This window comes from Cimex lectularius, unplaced genomic scaffold (assembly GCF_000648675.2).
Source record: "Cimex lectularius strain Harlan isolate CLEC.00 unplaced genomic scaffold, Clec_2.1 scaffold254, whole genome shotgun sequence".
Taxonomy (NCBI): domain Eukaryota; kingdom Metazoa; phylum Arthropoda; class Insecta; order Hemiptera; family Cimicidae; genus Cimex; species Cimex lectularius.
In genome coordinates, this window is record NW_019392818.1 from 273,926 (window position 1) to 293,374 (window position 19,449).

The 19,449-nt window shown below is 38.4% G+C and overlaps 2 protein-coding genes across 3 annotated transcripts in view; one reads left to right on the forward strand and one right to left on the reverse strand.

The window, feature by feature from the left end:
- Positions 1 to 2,206: 2,206 nt before the first annotated feature.
- LOC106670555 (mucin-5AC-like) overlaps positions 2,207 to 19,449 on the reverse strand; it is a 36,754-nt gene continuing 19,511 nt past the window's right edge. Inside the window, exons 2-13 of one of the 2 annotated variants that reach the window (XM_024228399.1) lie at positions 16,351 to 18,954; positions 16,031 to 16,284; positions 15,840 to 15,966; positions 15,582 to 15,769; positions 15,381 to 15,524; positions 7,260 to 7,410; positions 6,960 to 7,198; positions 6,705 to 6,893; positions 6,478 to 6,640; positions 2,772 to 3,106; positions 2,489 to 2,691; positions 2,207 to 2,429 (exon numbers count right to left, since the gene is read on the reverse strand). In XM_024228399.1, the coding sequence (XP_024084167.1) occupies positions 2,258 to 2,429; positions 2,489 to 2,691; positions 2,772 to 3,106; positions 6,478 to 6,640; positions 6,705 to 6,893; positions 6,960 to 7,198; positions 7,260 to 7,410; positions 15,381 to 15,524; positions 15,582 to 15,769; positions 15,840 to 15,966; positions 16,031 to 16,284; positions 16,351 to 18,954 (4,769 nt within the window). In that variant the 3' untranslated portion in view covers positions 2,207 to 2,257. The remainder of the gene's footprint in view (positions 2,430 to 2,488; positions 2,692 to 2,771; positions 3,107 to 6,477; positions 6,641 to 6,704; positions 6,894 to 6,959; positions 7,199 to 7,259; positions 7,411 to 15,380; positions 15,525 to 15,581; positions 15,770 to 15,839; positions 15,967 to 16,030; positions 16,285 to 16,350; positions 18,955 to 19,449) is intronic. The other variant, XM_024228398.1, reaches the window with a different exon arrangement.
- On the forward strand, positions 9,667 to 11,323 carry LOC106670556 (protein-serine O-palmitoleoyltransferase porcupine). Its single transcript, XM_014401014.2, has one exon. It carries the CDS (start codon positions 9,801 to 9,803, stop codon positions 11,181 to 11,183), a length of 1,383 nt encoding a protein of 460 aa, XP_014256500.1. The 5' UTR covers positions 9,667 to 9,800; the 3' UTR covers positions 11,184 to 11,323.

Consider the following 19,449-nt stretch of genomic DNA (forward strand, 5'->3'; position numbering starts at 1 on the left):
CAATGGGGTCATGATTAAATCTTAGAAAAACAAAAAATACAATGGGGTCATGATGATTAAACCTTAGAAAAACAAAAAATTCAACGGATAAATAGTACACACAGACAGATTAGGAATGGGGTAATCCAGCACCAGCCATACCTGAAGAAATTTTTTACAAAATTTTGAAGACATACTTTGTTAAACTTGATGGAACGTAACATCCACACATGCAGATAAGTACACGCCACCAAAATACTGACCAACCCGAACTCACTAAAAAGAACAATAGCACACAATAACTGCTAGAACACAAGAAATAAAACACAGACATACTAAATGGACCACAGCTGCATACATTGGGAAAGAAATGTACAAATTAAAATTCAACAAATTAGGCATAAAAACCACAAACAGGAAAATTATTAAGAATATATCAAGACAGATAACTAGATTAAAATAGAATATACACGATAACACGACAAAAATTAAAAGATAGATACAAGGAACATATCAAAACATTTAAGGACAACTGGAAGCGTCAGTGGCCGCAACAGTTTAGGTGTTGACACGATGACTCATCACGATAAGGTAAAGGTCCTGGGTTCGAACCCAATGGCCCTGCATTTACACAACTAATAAAAAATAAACACGAAATAATTCAGAAGTATGAAACTAATACACAACCAACAAAAATATATTGTTTATATTTATATAAAAATATAAACCAACAAATATACTTGAAAACAGAAATACATAAAAACACATTCAACACTAAAATTTTTACAATTAATTAAGGTTTTTAGTTGAGATAAAAAAGTCAGTGGCACGAGCGGGATTCGAACCCACGATCTTTGCCTAGACACGCCGCTGCTCTACCACTTGAGCTATCGTGACCTCGATCCACTCAGACACCAACTTCCTATCTCAACCCCACCTTTTGAATTTTCCCTCCTTTTTGCCATTTTTCAAACGTGTAATCAGGATTTGATTCTCGACGACAAATTACATGGTGACAGAGAGCTTTAGTGAAGTACACTTCATTTTAAATCATTAAATTCACTAATTTCGTGGTCCACGACCAATTAATATATTACAATTAATTAAGGTTTTTAGTTGAGATAAAAAAGGCAATGGCACGAGCGGGATTCGAACAATCCCAACAATTTGTCGTCGAGAATCCAATCCGATTACACAACATTTGAAAAATGGCAAAAAGGAGGGAAAATTCTAAAGGTGAGGTTTAGATGGGAACTTAGTGTCCGAGTGGATCGAGGTCACGATAGCTCAAGTGGTAGAGCAGCGGCGTATCTAGCCGAAGATCGTGGGTTCAAATCCCGCTCATGCCATTGACTTTTTTATTTCAACTAAAAACCTTAATTAATTGTAATATATTAATTGGTCAAGCGGACCACGAAATTAGTGAATTTAAGGAACTAATTTTTTTTTAAATTAACTTGTGGTATTTGTATTGGTGGTAATCGGATTATCGGTCCATCGATCAATAATCAACATCACCACCGATACAAACATTACAATTATAGTTCAATGATCATCAAAAGTAACAAAACAATTAACAATAATTTGCATTGTTAACACCAATTAAAACATTACAAAAATTAAAAAAGGAAAAGACCAACTAGAACTATAAAAAAACCTGACTTAATCCATCAAACACACCGACAGAGTATAGGCAGACATGATTTCACTATTTAAAGATTATGACCTAAAGCTGGGTTTCCACTGCATGAAAATTCATGCAAATATTTCCCAAAATTTGTCTTACGTTGTAAATACCTAGCCAAGACTGTGAAACTTTTAGCACGAGGATGTTTTGGGTTTAGCCAACCGATACAGGTTTTTTTTGCATCAGAGTATGAGGATGTACCAGGAGGACTGCATTCGACTTATCTGAATGTATCACAGCTACTGATTTTTGTGGGATGCCAAAGATAAAACTGTCACGAGAACGAGAGAAGATGCATGAAAAGAAATGGGCATCAAAATGGGACAAAGATAAAAAGTATGCCATGATAGCAAATGCTCACCTTGTTTCACCTCATGGAAATGGTTAACCTGAGATAGTTTTCATAGTGATTCTCGTGTTTTGTTGCACGAGTGATTTTTTCGCGCAATGGAAACCCAATGAGATTGGAAACTACAACAGTAGAAGATTAAAAACAAGCCACAAAAATATATATTTATTTGTCCATTAATATAAATATATCAACAATATATAATTTCAAAATTAATTTACTATTGAAAAAAGAAAAACAGCTTATTTTTGCGAAAATTGGTTTTGTGAAAAATTCACATTATCCGTATATTCTGAGTTGTCGTCTGAACTAATGTCAAACGGTAGGATCTGTTGCGGCAACTGCACGTCTGCAGAAATCCCCATAGTCTTGTATATCTCTTTTAACACCATCAACACTGTATCTTCCGACTCCCTGAATTAAAAAAAAAAGTGTTAGTAACAAACTAATGAAGTTTTAACAAAATTACTTGCCAGTATACGACATGACTTCTGACTGCGGATATATACTGGTTGAAGGTCTCAAGAGGCGCTTCTTGGAGTACGTAGTCGATTCGGTTTCCACCGTTCAAAGAGCCGACTCTAAGTTCCAAACCTTGCTCATCGGTCAAGGACAACTGGAAGGAACCAGTCGGAGAAGAGACATCTCCACCTCGGAGAACCTCATCCTGAAGAACCTAAAGCGAACCAATTATTTAGCCAACATCTGTCAAGGGTGATGGCGGTGAATTTAAATAAAAAATTTTAAATAATCTACCTTGTCGACTTCATGTTGAAGGGAAGAATCAGGCCGCTGGAACATTGCTAGTTGATAGACTGTATTCCAAGTCGATCTTACAGAATCCATGAGTTTCTGTTTCAAAGCGGCCGTCACGTGTGCCATCGTCTCTTTCAGCTCTAAATGCATCCTCTTCCTCCCTTTGTGATGAGGAATCATCACGGCTGGTATACCGGACATTTCGGGGCTTATCAACGGCTCTATTCTGTACGCTACCGGGTCGTTGGGGTGAAAGATGTTGAAAAATCTTTGGCAGGTCGGAAACTTGAAATCCTTGCCAAGCGACTCAATGCCCCTCACGGTGACAAACATCCCTGGACAATTAAGACTGTGAGATTTCCCTATGGGATGTGCGGAGATTTATAGTTTGGCCGTTTCCAATCATTATTTGTCTCAGTTGCGTTGCAGTCGCATCTTTAATCATAGGTTTGAGTCTGATCATCTTGATCAAAAGAAGAAATGCAAGAATTATTCTTAATTTCACTAATTTCGTGGTCCACTTTACCAATTAATATATTACAATTAATTAAGGTTTTTAGTTGAGATAAAAAAGTCAATGGCACAAGCGGGATTCGAACCCACGATCTTCGGCTAGATACGCCGCTGCTCTACCACTTGAGCTATCGTGACCTCCCTCGATCCACCCGGACACTAACTTCCCATCTCAAGTGGTAGAGCAGCGGCGTATCTAGCCGAAGATCGTGGGTTTGAATCCCGCTTGTGCCATTGACTTTTTTATCTCAACTAAAAACCTTAATTAATTGTATTATTCTTAATGTCTGTATTCAAACCCAACATAATACACTGTGTGTCTCAACATACCAAAATAATATGGATAGGGAGACCAAAATGATTGGAAACAACCAAGCTACAAAGTTTAAATGTTTCTATTTAAAGGTGACTACACAATGACCCACTATAATGATGATATCAGTCCCTGGGCCATTTTAGGTCATCTACGCTCGGGGTAGAAACTTGAGTGCCTCGTTTAACCTGGCTGGTTCCCGTAAGTCCCGCCGCAAAAAAAGCCCACGGACAGCACACATCTTGCCCTACACCCAACACATCTCCCACACGACACACCATGTTTTGTCGAGGTACCGCACATTGAACGCAGTACTGACCCAGTAACAATGTCCTCTTTATGGCAAATCCTTCTATAGAATCTTAGTCCGAAACTGAGGACTTTGCTTTATTGTGTTTGTTATCAAAAAAATTTTTTTTTAATTATAGAAGAGCCCACCTAGGTGCGGGAAGTTTTCATGGAGAGTATTTGATATGTAAGGAAGTTCCAGAAAACGTATTTAGGGGTTGTTTCCAGGTAAACAGAATGCAGTTCAACGAATTAATTAAAAAAACGACATTACGGGGATGCAATGTAATCTCGGTTGGGTCGATAGTTGCGAGTTAGCGACTTTGGCCTGTTGCTATTTCAAATTGATTTCATGTATCAATCTTCTTAAAATTTGGTCAAAATATCCACAAAACCTTTATAAAACTAAGGAAATACTAAGTCTAAAAAAACATTTGAAAAGCATCTTTTTTTTTTTTTTTATTTATCCAAATTGAAGCCTCGGTTGAGTCGAGAGTTGCGAGTTAGCGACTTTGGCCTGTTTGCTCAACAACCGCTCAGGAGTGAAGAAAAATTGACCGTATGCCTCAGGTAAGAATGTTTGTTATTAATCTTATACTAAATAATATTACTAGTATTATTTTAGATTTACTTCCCAAATCCACCTAGTTCATAGGTTTAAATTGATGAAATTTAAGTAAACATTTTCGAGGGTGCTTTGATAGTAAGTTAGAAAAAAAACTAAAAAGTCACAACTACTTGATTTATCATTACTACTTTATTAACCACTGAATTACATATCAGAATTATCTATCGGGGCTGTAACGATCTCGAGGGCAAAGTTTCTTGTACAGATCATTGATCTAATGCAACTGTGTCATACAATACAGGCTTATCCCGCACAATTTCAATTCAACTTTCGTCACGTTACGATGTGAAGGAGACAGGAAATCTGTGGGGCTCTCGCAAACGAACCACGCGTGGTCAAAGTCAAACTGGGCTGGACGTGGAATGGGCTCAATTTGCGCTACATCACCTGGAAATGCGTTTCACAGAACACACGTGTGCTGTCCGAGGGCTGGGTTCAATTTGCGGCGGGCCTTGATGTGGGAGGAAAAACCACTCTCAAAGCCATCCCTCGCCAATACTATCATGCCATCGGCACTGCACCTCCAAACCTCCACCCAATGGCAATAGCTTGTACTAGGCCACTGTATAGAGGGGCTTTTAAATTATGAGTTGTTTGGCCATTTGTGATCATTTTAGCTCCAAACTAGTATGAGAGTAAATTTACTATTTGTCCTAGGACAGTGGTCGGCAAACCGCGGATCGCAAGCCTCATGCGGCTTTGACTTCTTGGCTGCAGCTCTTTCACTAAATGTTTAGTGCAGACACGGAGCGAAAAGTATGACAGGTGCAAGAAATGGGATTGTCGTTATTTTTAAAGAAAAAATTAATCACGAGATACTTACCATTGTATTATTCATCAGGAAGCACTATGTGCGCAGACGTTTCCTGAAGAAATTTGCTTACAGGTTGAAAGACATTAGAAACAACAAAGCGACGCTAAGCCTTTGTTTAAAAAAAAAAAAAAAAAAAAAACCTCTGAATGCCACGGTAACAGAAATTAATTTCTTGCCCTTTAATATTGATATTGGCAGCTTTGAAATACAGTTGCTGGATTTTAAAAATAAGGAATTTTGGAGCTCAAAATTCGAGCATCTTTAAACCAATTTACAGCTATTGGAGAAAAATAAATGTGAATTAAGTTTACAGCACAAACGGTCTGCTTTGAAAGATCTGACGAGGGAAGATATGTTGATTCTTAACACCTGGATGATGATGATCAACTGAAGAAAGTAGCGTTTGCTGTTCTTTCCTTATTTGGGTTTACATATTTATGCAAACAATCATTTTCAAGCATGAACTTTATCAAGACTAGATTAAGAAATCGGCTTATCAATGAGAACTTGGAATCAAGCCTAAAATTAAAAACAACATGCAAACTTGACTTACCCCTACTTTCCAGGGAAATGCAAGGCCACTGTTCACATTAGTGGAGTATTTGCAGTTTTTTTAAGGATACCTTTTATATTATTTAACTTGTTATATTTTTAAATAAATATTATCTTTATATAAAAATGATAGCAAGTTTTATTTAATGTACCGTTAGTTAAACTAAGACATATTCAGCAAAGGCAAGCTCGAGACTGTACTTTTAATTTTAATTATTTCCATAAAAATGTCTACTAAAGCAAAAAATGGCTCTTTGAATAAACTTCAATTTTGTATTTTTGATTATATTTGGCTCTTTTGGATGACGAGTTTGCCGAACACTGTCCTAGGAGAACATAATGTTACCTTGAGGTGGATGCAGGGACATGAAGGTATAAAATTAAATGAACTGGTAGACCAACTAGCCAAAAAATCACAACTTGGTACACCAGTGTGTACGCTTAAATTAAAACTGGAAAAATGATTTGAGATAGAAAAACTCAGGCATTGGTCCAACGCAGGTGTGAGGCAAGCTAAGAAATTTATAAATATCTCTATATCTAAAGAAAGGTGTAGGAACTATTCCCCCCAAACCTAAAAAGTATCAAATATACATACCAATTGGCGAACCAAATGCAATGAATACTTGAGGTTGAAAATGCAGCTGGGGATACACTATGTAAGGCTGGCCAGCACCGGTGGATCCGATCGTTAGGTAACTCATTCTTCTGCTGACCTTGGCTTTTGTTTTTAAACAACCCAATTCAGGCATGTCCTCGTCCTGGATGAAAATTCCACATTCAAAACATCAGATTTTACTTTCGATTAAATTTTTCAATGCGTACTTCTGGTATCGCCGACTGCTGCGATACTGGGGTGGGAACGGTTGTTCTTTGATTGCTGAGCATGTCAAAAAGTATGAGCGAGCCGAGGGAATGTCCGCTGATTGAAACGCCGCCCTTGAAGTTGGGGTTTCTTTGAAGATAAAGGTTATACACTCTGTTCAGTTCAGCACCGACTGCTTGGACAATTTTCTAAAAAAATAAACACAATAAATTAAAGAAAAAGTTAATCCCAAATAAAGTTTTTCCCTCACTTACTTCACAAAATACAGGACTCGTATAAAATAATATGTCAAGGAGGGTCTCATTTGTAAACTCTCTCGCCTTTGGTATACTGGGCAAAGTGATACCGGCCAGACGTTGGTCGATCACTTCAGTGTGCAAAGCCCTGTGCCACTCCACCGGCAGGATTTCGATTCTTCCGACATTTCCGCAATTAGAAGCCGTTTTGAAATGTGACTGGACCAGCTGGAGAGATATCGCCCGAAAATCGTCAACTATTTTAAAAGAAAATTACATGATTTAAGAGATATATTTTTTCCTAAGAAATACACTTACCAACTGGGACCAATGTTCTGAAGCGCAAATCGCACCCTTTTCCTATACCATGAACGACGAGTAGAAGATGATCAACCTGCTCCGGCTCACCTTCTGCTATTTCGATGTCATCCAGACCTCTTTTGACAATCTTCGGCTTTTGCTGCATTGGCTAAACAGAAATTAAATTCAAATTTTACTTCATCGATACTTATCTTTGTAGCAAAGCCTTTAAAAAAAATGTTTTATCTGCATCTCAGATCTCATCCCTCAAATCAAGAGATTGTATCGTTTACCATTATTACAATTATGTTTGAAAAATTGAGGCCAATTGTATGGTGTGAACAAAACCGTTAGGGCACTGTTTTGTCACATGTGTTTGTCCAGCAATTCCCATTGAACTGAGCTATTACAACATTTTAAAATATTCAGCCCTTGCATGCTGTGATGTTGTGCTTCTGTCATAGTACCTAGCCCTTCAGTCAATATGTCAGTCAACATTTCTTCTATTGGAATGTGATGTGGTGTTGTCTTTCCATCCCTGATGATGACATCTTGGAAGTGTAGCCTGATGTTGATCAGTGCTCTTGATACGCAACAGCTTCTCTGCCGATCCGGCCCACCGACGCTGCCACTCTTTTAATCATGTTTTGTATTGCATTTTTAGCATCAGGGCCAGATACTAATACTCATCACAAACTACAAATATTCAACTTTTCTCTCTTTTTTCCTTATTTTCAAATGTCATGTAATCACAATTCTATTCTCAGTGACCTGTAAAGTGGCCACTTCACTGTTAGTGAAGTAATTACTTATTTTTAATTATTAATCCATATTTGCTCGTCATAACTGACCATATTAATTATTCCAATTAATTATTATTTTTATATAAGGTTTTTGGTTGAGATGAAAATTAGTGTCACGAACAGGATTCGAACCCACGACCTTCGGCTCACTTCGCCATTGCCCAAACCACTTGCACACTAGAGTGATATCTATCTCCTCAGACACCAACTCCTTATTTCAACCTACAACCATTTGACTTTTTCCTTCTTTTGCCATATTTTCAAATATTGTGTAATCAGGATTCGATTCTCAGTGACTTAAGTAGAGGCCATGGGGAATTGTTAGTATAGTAATTACTTCTTTTTAATTAATAAATTAATCCATATTTGCTTAGTAGTCATAATTTACCATATTAATTACCCTTTTTATCTAAGGTTTTTGGTTGAGATGAAAAATTAGTGCCACGAGCAGGATTCAAACCCACGACCTTTGGCTCAATACGCCACTGCCCAAACCACTTGTGCTATATTGATTTCTATCTGACACCAACTCCTCATCTCAACCTACAACCCACCATTCAAATATGCCATCTTTTTGCCATATTTTCAAATGTTGTGTAATTAGGATTCGATTCTCAGCGACTTATGCCACGAGGAGCTGTTAGTGTAGTAATTAGTTCTTTTTGATTATTAATTAATCCACATTTGCAGTGTCATAATTGTCCATATTAATTATTCTTTTCATCTATGGTTTTTGGTTGTGATGAAAAATTAGTTTCATGAGCGGGATTCGAACCCACGACCTTTGGCTCACTACGCCACTGCCCTAACCAATTGCACTATGTTGATTTCTATCTCCTCGGACACCAACTCCTCATCTCAACCTACAACCATTTAACTTTTTCCACTTTTTGCCATTTTTCAAATGTTGTGTAAATCAGAATTTGATTCTTAGTGACTTATATAGTGGCCACGGGGAGCTGTTAGTGTAGTAATTATTTATTTTTAATTATTAATTAATCCATATTTACATAGTGTCATAATTGTCCATATTAATTATTCTTTTCATCTTCGGTTTTTGGTTGAGATGAAAAATTAGTTTCATAAGTGGGATTCGAACCCACGACCTTCGGCTCACTACGCCACTGCCCTAACTATTTGCGCTATGTTGATTTCTATCTCCTCGAACAGCAACTTCTCATCTCAGCCTACAACCATTTGACTTTTTCCTCTTTTTGCCATTTTTCAAATGTCGTGTAATCAGAATTTGATTCTTAGCGACTTATGTAGGGGCCACGGGGAGTGTTAATGAAGTAATTACTTCTTTTTATTAGTCCACATTGACTTGAGCTATCCCACTCATGACACTAATTTTTCATCTCAACCAAAAACCTTAGACAAAAAGAATAATTAATTGGAATAATTAATATGGTCAATTATGACTAACCATGGATTAACTTAATAATTATATTCAAATTTCAAGGAAATAAGCCGTTTTCTATGTTCTTCATTTGTATATTGTTTACAAAAGCTTTACTTCAAAAGTAAACAATTATTATATTTTTGTTTTCATTTATGAGGTATAATAAATAATATATAAAATAAATATAATCGATAAAGGGTCGAAAAATCGAGGTAAGGAGGGCGGGAGGTTATGTTTACAGCCGTGGAAGGCTTCTGTCGGCCGGCCGTCGGCTTCTATCATGTCAGGACTTGCGAGGCACGACACGTACAACGTCCAAATCATGCAAAACTGACTCGATCTGTGATGTGAAACATGTACGATGACCTGGGTCCGGATTTGGAGGGGTTCGACCTCATGGACGAGGAGGACCTCTACGACCTGGGCGAGCAGGAGGATTACATGAAGAGTCAGACCGTCTACGACGTCTTCCGCTACTGCCTCAAGCCGACGGTGCTCGACGCCTACGCCAATCTTCTGCACCTCTTCCTCGTCTGCCTCCTGTTCAGAACGGCGACTCAGATAGCGAGGTTTTCATCCACGTTCTACCACTTGGCTTCTGCGGTATCGGGCTCTTACGTCCTTTATGTTTTCTTCAGTGGGCATTGCCTTCATACCATCGGGATGGTCCTCGTGTGCTACCTCGCCCTGAAGAAGGTCTCGTCGTCTTTCGGAAGGTACAGGGGTTACTGCATCGCTGCGGGGCTTTTGACGTACCTCTTCCTCGCAGAGATGTCACTCGTCAAATCACAAACATGGGAGAGGATCCGTGGTCCCCAGATGATGACCGCTATCAAAATAATTTCGTACGCTTTTGATCTGGATAACGGGTGCGTGAAGAAACTTAACTTTTTAAACTACCTCGGGTATGCGCTTTGCCCCGGTACGAGCATATTTGGCCCTTGGGTCTCCTATTCGGACTACCTGGCTTGTCTGGACAACGACCAGTGGGACTTAAAGTGGATATACAGGATATTCATGAGCTTTTTAAAATCGCTGATATTCTTCACGCTCTCTGTGTGCATTCTCGAGTGGGTCGTCCCAGACAACTCTACCCAGCCTTGGTTAATTTATAGGAACGCCATGTCTTTCAGAGTCAGCCACTATTTCGTGTCGTATGTTTCCGAGACTTCCGCGTTGTTTTCTGGATACGTCAAGCGCATCGACGTGTCCAAACCGATGAGCATTGAGATACCGCACTCGCTCGTCGAGGTCGTCGTCTACTGGAATTTACCGCTTCATAGATGGCTTAAGACCTATGTTTTCAAAACCACCCTCCAAGCCGGTTCGCTTGTGGCTGTGATGTCGACGTATCTGATAAGCGCACTTCTCCACGGTCTCAACCTGCGTCTTGCCGCTGTATTGCTTTCTTTGGGCGTCTACACTTACGTCGAACACTCGTTCCGTTCAGACTTGGCGTACAGATTCAGCGCTTGCGTCAGTTCTAGGTCATGCTCTGCACCGTGTCACAAGCACAGGAACACGACAAACAATCTAATTGTGCACACAGTTAACAATTTGTTCACCGCATTGGCCATGTTCCATTTGGCTTACCTTGGTGTCCTCATCGACATGACAAACTCGAAACAAGTGACTTTAGAAAATGCATTTCTCGAATGGCACAATGTCAACTATATTAGTCACATTGTTGTTTTAGCCACATTTATCATACATAAGATCATGATGATTTTTATGTGATTTTCTGTGATTTAATTTTTTATTGTAATTTAATATTTAAAATCATAAAATTGAACTTCGCCTTTGTCTAACAAATTATCGCTTGTACTTTCTGTTGTGCCATATATTATATATTTCTAAAATAACAAATTCAATAACTATTTTTCTTATTTTATTTATAACTCCCTTTACCTTTTGTAATGATGTTTAACAACTAAAAAAGCTAACTTTTTTCACTTTATGGAAAATGGTTCTACTCATAGATGTTTTAGGCAGCAATCCGGATTTCGAGTATTATCTTCATCCTCATGGTGAGCATTTAATACTCAAAATCCAGCTAACTGCTTGAAACTTCCATGAGTAGAACTATCTTTTCCAAAAAGTGAATTGACATACTCACCCCCACTTTAAATCCTTTCTTTTATAGAAATAATTAAATTATTATGATAAATTATGATCAGTAATGCAAACGAGTTCCCCAAAAAATACACTCAGACAAAAATTTAAAAAACTGGACACTCAGATTTTGTCTTTTCAAACTACACTGACAGACAAAAAATTCCACCCAACTGGTTCTTTGTATTTTCTCGATAAAAGAAAATTCTGCCCTTAATTTGTCTCATTGTTTTTATCAAACAATATTCGTTTTATGCTATGGTTTAAATTGGGAATATCGATTAGACGTAAACACTTAATCCTTAATCCAAAACAAGTATAAAGAATTTTTCAATGCTTACTTTTTACGGAATTTAAAATGATTATTTGGAAATCGTGAGATGCGGTCTGGTGTGATGTAGGTTTCAGAAAAACATTTTCTTTATCGTGCCAACATTTCGATCTTTATTAAGATCATCTTCAGGGCTCAAAGAGTTTGTTTTCTCCATAATTGTGCCATTCTTGTGTGTTGTATTGAGAGAGCCCAATTGACACGATAAAGAAAACGTTTTTCTGAAACCAACGTCACAACAGACAATTTCCGAATAATCATCGACAGACTAATCACCACACATTTCTACATGGGAATTTAAAATGTTTATTCAGTCTCGTTTGAATTCTGAAGCAATAAACTGTTTAGTTTTCATCTTTGTTTTAAAACTTCATTTCAATTTATAAACTTAAAAATGCCACTTAGTGCTGAGGATATTTGCGCGTGGTGTAGCGCTTATTGATGATGGACGTACCATCAGGTATGCAGCTAATGCCATCTGAGTTCCCTATGAAATTCTACGAGATGCTGTTAGACGTTTCGGAGAAACTGGGTCCTACCACAGAAGACCCGGTTCTGGACGCCCTAGGGTAACAGAACCACTTGATGACCATTTTTTGACTTTGAGAATTTTACAAAACCGGCACCTTACTGTTGTTCAAGCGATTCATCAGCTCCAGAAAGTTCGAGGTGACCAAATTCTTGAAAGCACTGCTCAAAGAAGATGAAATCAATATGGACTGATGGCTTTTCGCCCCTGTAAGAGGACCAGACCACACAGAGTTGCACGGCTCGCATTTGCTCAAGAACACAGCCATTGGTCTTTGGACAAAAGGTCTGCTATACTTTTTACAGTTGAATGTAGATTTGCTCTACGATCTCTAGATGGGCGAGAAAGAATGAGGAGAAGGTGAAATGAAAGGTACGAAGCCTGTAATTTTTCCCAGAGCCGACGTTTTCAACGTAGCTCAGTGATGGTGTGGGTGAGAATTTCAATGGAGAGTTGCAAAGAATTGGTTGTTGTTCGTGGAGGGTCTTTGACGGCCACTCGCTATGTGGATGAAATTTTGGAACATAATGCGTTGCCTATCCTCGATGGAATATCCTATTCTAATGCACGATAATGCCCGTCCAATGTCACTTGCATAGTACAAACGTATACCTTCAACAGCATAACATCAGAGTCTTAGCCAGCCCATTCTCTAGACTTGAACCAAATCAAACATTTATGGGATAACCTCAAAAGACGAGTAAAGAGCACGTTCATCACTTCCTGATAACTCCACGTTCTTGAAAGGACACTTCGTGAAGAACGTGGTAACCTCCAGCAAAGAGACAATTCTGGTCTGGTAGAATGTATGCCGAGGCATCTTCGAGATGCAATAAGGCAAGAGGAGGAAACACGCAATATTGAAATCTTAATTAAAAATCTAAAACATATTTTATCTGGCGGTCGTTTTTTTATTTTCATTTTCTTTAGCAATTTACTTTTCTTTCGTTTTTTAATTTTTTTACTTTTAAAGACGCAATTATGAAATGTTAAAAAACGTGAAACTTTGATTTAATATATAAAAATATATACAAATCTAGTTATTTAACGAGTGGGCAAATTTTTTTGCCTGTCAGTGAATATGTAATTTTATTGTACATTTTAATTAATGATTCTTTTTATCTAAGGTCTTGATTGGAATTAAAAAGTCAGTGTCACTAGCGGGATTCGAACCCACGATCTTCGGCTAAATACGCCGCTGCTCTACCACTTGAGCTAACGTGACTTTGATCCCCTCGGACTCCTCATCTCAGCCTACAACCTTTCAAACTTTCAGACCTTAGATAAAAAGAATAATTATTTTGGTCAATTAGGATCGCTAAACATGGACTTATATGGACTTATTTTAGTGTAAACCAAATTAAACAAGATTAGAAATTCATGAGTTTTAATAAAAATTATTTATTATGATGGTTTGAAAGAAAATTCACGAAAACCCCAGAAAATCATTCAGAGAAAGATTAAAATTTATCTAACAATTTATAACCTAATTTTGCTCTTAATAACACAGATTACCTCCTCTGGCCTTGCATCTCCTAGACAGCAAGTAAATAAACAACCAGATTTCATCTTGGGAGAAACTTAATACCATTCTTCAACAAGAGTAGAAGATGTTCAACGCTTGTTTGAGGCGATGATTGATGTCTAATCAGACTCTTTATCATGTCCCGTAAGTGTTCTATCGGATTCATGGTCAGGAGAATGTGTTGACCAAATAATTGAAGTAATCCTTTATCCTCAAGCAATAAGTGAAAACTCGAGTCACATGCATTATGCATTTACACTAAGTTGTCCCCAATAGCAGCCAAAGATCCATGCTGTTTGATAATTAGTTCTGTACAGGCGTGGACCTGATGCCACTCCATAACTGACTGTCTTTGAAAAGGCTGTGACTCACTGACGCAAAGTGTCCTTCAAATCTTCTCCATACACGGTTCCAGCCATCTCATTACCAGAAACCAAACCAGACCCATTTGTGAAGAGAACAGCCTACTATTGTTCAAGTGACAAAGGAGATGCTGATTTGTGAATAATCGGTTTTCTACTCGGTGCCTCTCCAGTAATAGAGAACTTGATGCATGATGTCTTGAGATGTACAACGCCTCCTGATGACTCACCCTTATATTAAGGACCATTTGGAATTGACTGCCTAACACAAATCTGTTAGATGGCAACATGATAAGAAAAACGATCGTATCTACCCTTCGAACATTGTGGTCTCTTCGATTGAGACTTCCGGGACTATAAACTGCAGTTAAATTACATCACGGATGGTAAAGCGTGGCAGCACACCCCGGACTTGGGCTATGTAACGGATCTTCATCCATCATTGGCCAAGCATCTGCCCGGGTGAGATCCTCCGACTTTTAAAAAAAATGCCTTTAGGGAAAAAGTTAGTGTGCATGATGAGCTAACAGAATTTTTACATGTAGCCAAGGCCGTAACCCAGTCCTGTTTTCAATCTTTTTAAATGAATTACCTGAATTATTAGCAGTATTCCGTGAACAATGATTGATGTTACGCGCACTTTAAGCTGCACTTCGTCAAAGTTTAACTTGGTACAAATAAATTTGATAAAAACTGGTTTGGACATAGTTTAACTTTGCAGGCACTCACATATACAAAATTCAGTATAAAATAAAATGCTCTGTACAAAAGATAACAAGTATTTATTATAATCCATAAATTAGATTTGAGGATTTAGCTTTGTAGCACCTGCGAAAATAAACCAATTTTCAAAACCTGCGTTAATTTTGCACCAACTCAATAAATTTTGGGCTCTAGATGTCTAGGCAAGTCTGGTAAACAGTAAACTACTTTTAAACTTTTCAGAAGAAAATAATAATGTCCAGGCTATGTTTAAGAGCATAATGCACACAAGCATTAGCTTCTCATTGCTGCGTAGAACATAGATATAAAAGTAAATAACTATAGAATTAGAAGAAATATTGTATAAACTCACCGGAGCGTTTCCCCAGGTGTCGGGTGAGGAGGAACGTTGATGATGGGCCATGGCATTAGGCGAGTGTAAAATGATGACTTCCCCATCGGCTAGTTCGACCCGCCTGTTCCACTCGTTCTTCAGACATCCTTCTCTATACTCGCCCTAATATTAAAATGCATTTTATTTGTTCAGCGTTGAATATTGTAAATCAGATCTTACCTCAATTAATTCGGCTATGTTCTCGTCATAAGGGATGTACCTTCCGTCTATGGGTGTTTTGACGAACCACGAACACCTCCTTACCTCGCCAACCGGCTCTTCCCAATAAACTGCTTTTTTCCTCCTTTGTAGTACCTCGACATCATATCTACCACCGTCGGTAGAAACAGTGGTTTCTTGTGTGATATCTAATTAAACAAATTTTCTTCAGTTCACATTCTTTAAAGTTAATTCTGGGATATTTTGAACATCACTTACTGGATAAAAACGCTTGTTCTAAATTTAATGAATCAATCCTAGAAAACGGCTGCCAGTGTGCTTTAGATTCACCGCCTTTCTTAAAAAACCAATGATGATAGGGTGGATTGTACATTTGTTCCGCTCCCTGTATGATCAATTCAAACATGATATATGTCATTCTGAAGGTCAATTTTTCAAAAATGACTTACCACTGCACTAAGTGTAACTGTTTCTGAAGTGGATGAGTGACGCGAATCACTCGATGGTCTTACTAATTCTGGAGAGTTCAGTTTCTCAGACAGCATCGGTTCAATTTTGGCCGAGGTGTTTTTGCCGGTTTCCTCACCTGATTGAGCGGCCTGAGTCATTGGCTCGACTTTCTGGTGTGCAATTTCCAAGTCAGGGACTGGAGCATATGTCGGCCTTTTCAGGCCACTCTTAAGTCGAAATGTATTACCAATTTCTAGATTTATAAATAAAATTAGTTACGTTTCTAAAGAGAATTGAATGATGTGCTTCATTGAAATACCTTCTTTTGGTAGTGCTTTATGAATGTTTAAAGATGCAGGATTGTAAAATGGGACAGTATCTTCCAACGGAATTTGCTCTAATTCATCTTCATCAACAGTCTCACTTTGTTCTTTTGAATCTGTTTCAGTTGCATTATTTTCTTGTGAGTTAAGTTCGAATTTGTTATATTGCAGTGGAGTTAAAAGTGAAGAATTTTTATCCTTTGGTGGCGCAGAAAATGTCTGTAAAGGGGGAGGGTAAGGTTGAAGCAGAGGTGGTCGAGAAGTGGTTGAGGAAGGAGGAACACTCATAAAAGACGGTACGTGAATGTCTGGCTGTGTTATCTGGGAATATTCCTGAGTAGACGGCGTCGTAGACTGAGGACTGATTGAGGTTAGATTACTTGACATAACTGATGTAGGGAGATTAGTGCTTGTTGCGATAGGGCTGGGAGGAAAAGAATGAGTCACATTAGATATTGTCGGTAGAGCGGTGAGGCCATTTGAAATTGCTTCTGAAGATTTGACAGTTTGACCTATACCAAACAATGGTACTGAAGATGTGAATGTAGATGGGAGAAAAGGAGCACTTGATGCTGCCACTGAAGAAGATGGAAAACAACTGTTATATGATGGTAAAGAAGAAAGCTGAGGTGAACTGACAGCTTCAACAGCAGATTGGATAGGCTCAGTTGAACCATACATATTTGACACAGTGGGTAAAGATGGTGGAAATGAAGTTTTCGAAGGTAGAGAAAAGGAAGAAGGGAGGTGGGGCAATGGGATGGTACTAGGTGGTGGAAAGTTTGAGGATGTAGAAGATGGTGGAAATGTAGAAGGCAGTAGGTAAGCAGGGGCAATAGATGAAGGTAGAACTTTATATGGAATAGAAGGTGGTGGAACAGTAGAAGGAGAAGAAAATGGTGAAAAGGTAAAATTGGTAGAAGGTAGTGAGGAGGTAGAGGTTGTAGATGATGGTGGAAGAGTAGAGGGAGAAGATGCTGGTGGAAGAGTAGAGGGAGAAGATGCTGGTGGAAGAGTAGAGGGAGAAGATGTTGGTGGAAAGTTAGAGGGTGTAAATGAAGGTGGAAATGTAGATGATTTTGGAAGGGTAGAAGGATAAGTTGATGGTGGCAAGGTAGAGGGTGCAGATGGAGATGGAAAAATTGAAGGAGAAGATGATATTGGAAATGTAGGCATAGATGAAGGAGGAAATGTTGAGGATGTATAAGATGATGAAAACGCAGATGGTGGGAAGGTAGAGGATGTTGGAAAGGTTGAGGGAGTAGAGGGTGGTGGAAATGTACTAGCATCACTGGATGATGCCCATTTTGCATCATCTGGAGAGGGAGATGTTAACAAAGCATTTACTAAGGGCATAGATGAAGCTGGAGGTGCCTGTTCAGGGTAATTAACCATATTTGGTACTGATTGAAAATACAGCTGAGCACTAGAAGACACTTCAGCTGGCTTAGACGTTGAATTGTCACAGTGCTGTTGAGAAGATGAACTCTGGGGTATCTGTGAGAAAAAACCAGCAGTGCTGCTGACATCAGTGGAAGGTTGTAGCTGTTGGAAAAGAGATGAAGCATTTTGCATTGGGGTTGAGCCTGAATGGGCTCCAGGTTCAGAGACTGCAGTTGCAGTAGATTGTTCTTGCTTCACTTGAGTATTTGTAAGAGATGCTTGAAAATCACCACCTAATGTAGGAAAATTTGATACACCATCTGGTATTAGAGTAGGGGGACCCTGTGCACTAGCTGAAGGATTTTCTGTTTTCGGTGTTTCTGTGGTGTCAGAAACATTTGGAGTTACTTCTGGGGTAGAAGATGGTGTGAAGCTAGGGGGAGTGGATGGAGGTGGAAATAATGCAGTGTTTGTAATTAAACCTGCTGCACCAGGTGAATCAACTGCTTCCGGCACATGATCTGAAGGGAAAACTGAGCTGACTGGTTGTGGGTGAAACAGTCTAGGAGCATTAGGACCCAGATTGGGTTGCAAAACAGAAGGAGCCCTCTTCTGAAAAGAAGGATATGGCAAACTTGAAGAACAAGGAGTTTTATTATAAGGATGGGTGTTACTTGGAGGTGGAAGAGGCATAGACAGCCCACTCATCGGCTGAACACTTGCCCCAGTTGAAGAATTTTGTACAGGCTTGAACATAGAAGAACTTGAAGAAGATAATGTTCCTGTTGGCAATACAGGATTTAATACTTGAGGATTTGAAATGTTATCTGGGGAATTAGAAGATGAACAAGAATATTGAGTTTTAGGACTATGGTCATCTTGCTGTGCTTGAAAAAGAGGACTGCAACTTGTCGGGCCAATCTGAGAAACTGGCGGTACAAAAATAGTGGCATTTACTGTTTTTTCCACAGGGAAAGGTGAAAACATCGTCGTACTGTTGGGAATGGTATTAAAAAGAGATGTTGTGTTAGTAGGATACCTAGAAAGGTTCTGGACCCGAGAGAAGCCTATCATAGGAGGAGGTCCGATCGGAGCAGGTGGTTGTGGCTGATTTCCACCCGCAAGTGGTATATCCGTAAATTCTTGACTTAATAGGTCAGGTTTTGTAATGCCACCTCCACCAACTGTTTCCTGCACATTGCTTGTTTTAGCAGCATCTGGAAAAAAAAAAAATGTTTCATGCGTTTCCAAAAACAAAACGAGGCTGATGCCCCCGAAATCGATATCAATAAAAATAAAATGTGTTTGATGGTCGTCTAGTACCTAAAAAGAAACCCAAAAAATTTAAAAAGTCAAAACCGAAAAAGAAGAGTAAAAAATATAATAAAATTAGGAACAAACATAAATAGTAAGCAAAAACATGTTTTTCAAATTTTTGTTAAGTATGTATGTTAACTATAAGACATTAGAAAAATTATGCATAAAGTTAGCATTATTGTTAAACAAGCCTTGAATATGAAGAGGAGCAGAAATATATCGAACAGACCAAAACAGCTAGGTGGTAGAACAAAATGATAGGAAATGACAAAAAATACAACAAAAATTTTATATTCATTGTTAAAAATTATCATTCAAAATTAATATAAAATCTTGTGTTTTAAAACAAATTTTTGTTTGACAATTAATTGAAAAAATATACTGTATTTTTGAGT

Coding starts and splice junctions, on each gene's coding strand:
- LOC106670556 (XM_014401014.2), top strand. CDS start 9,801: ATGTACGATGACCTGGGTCCGGATTTGGAGGGGTTCGACCTCATGGAC.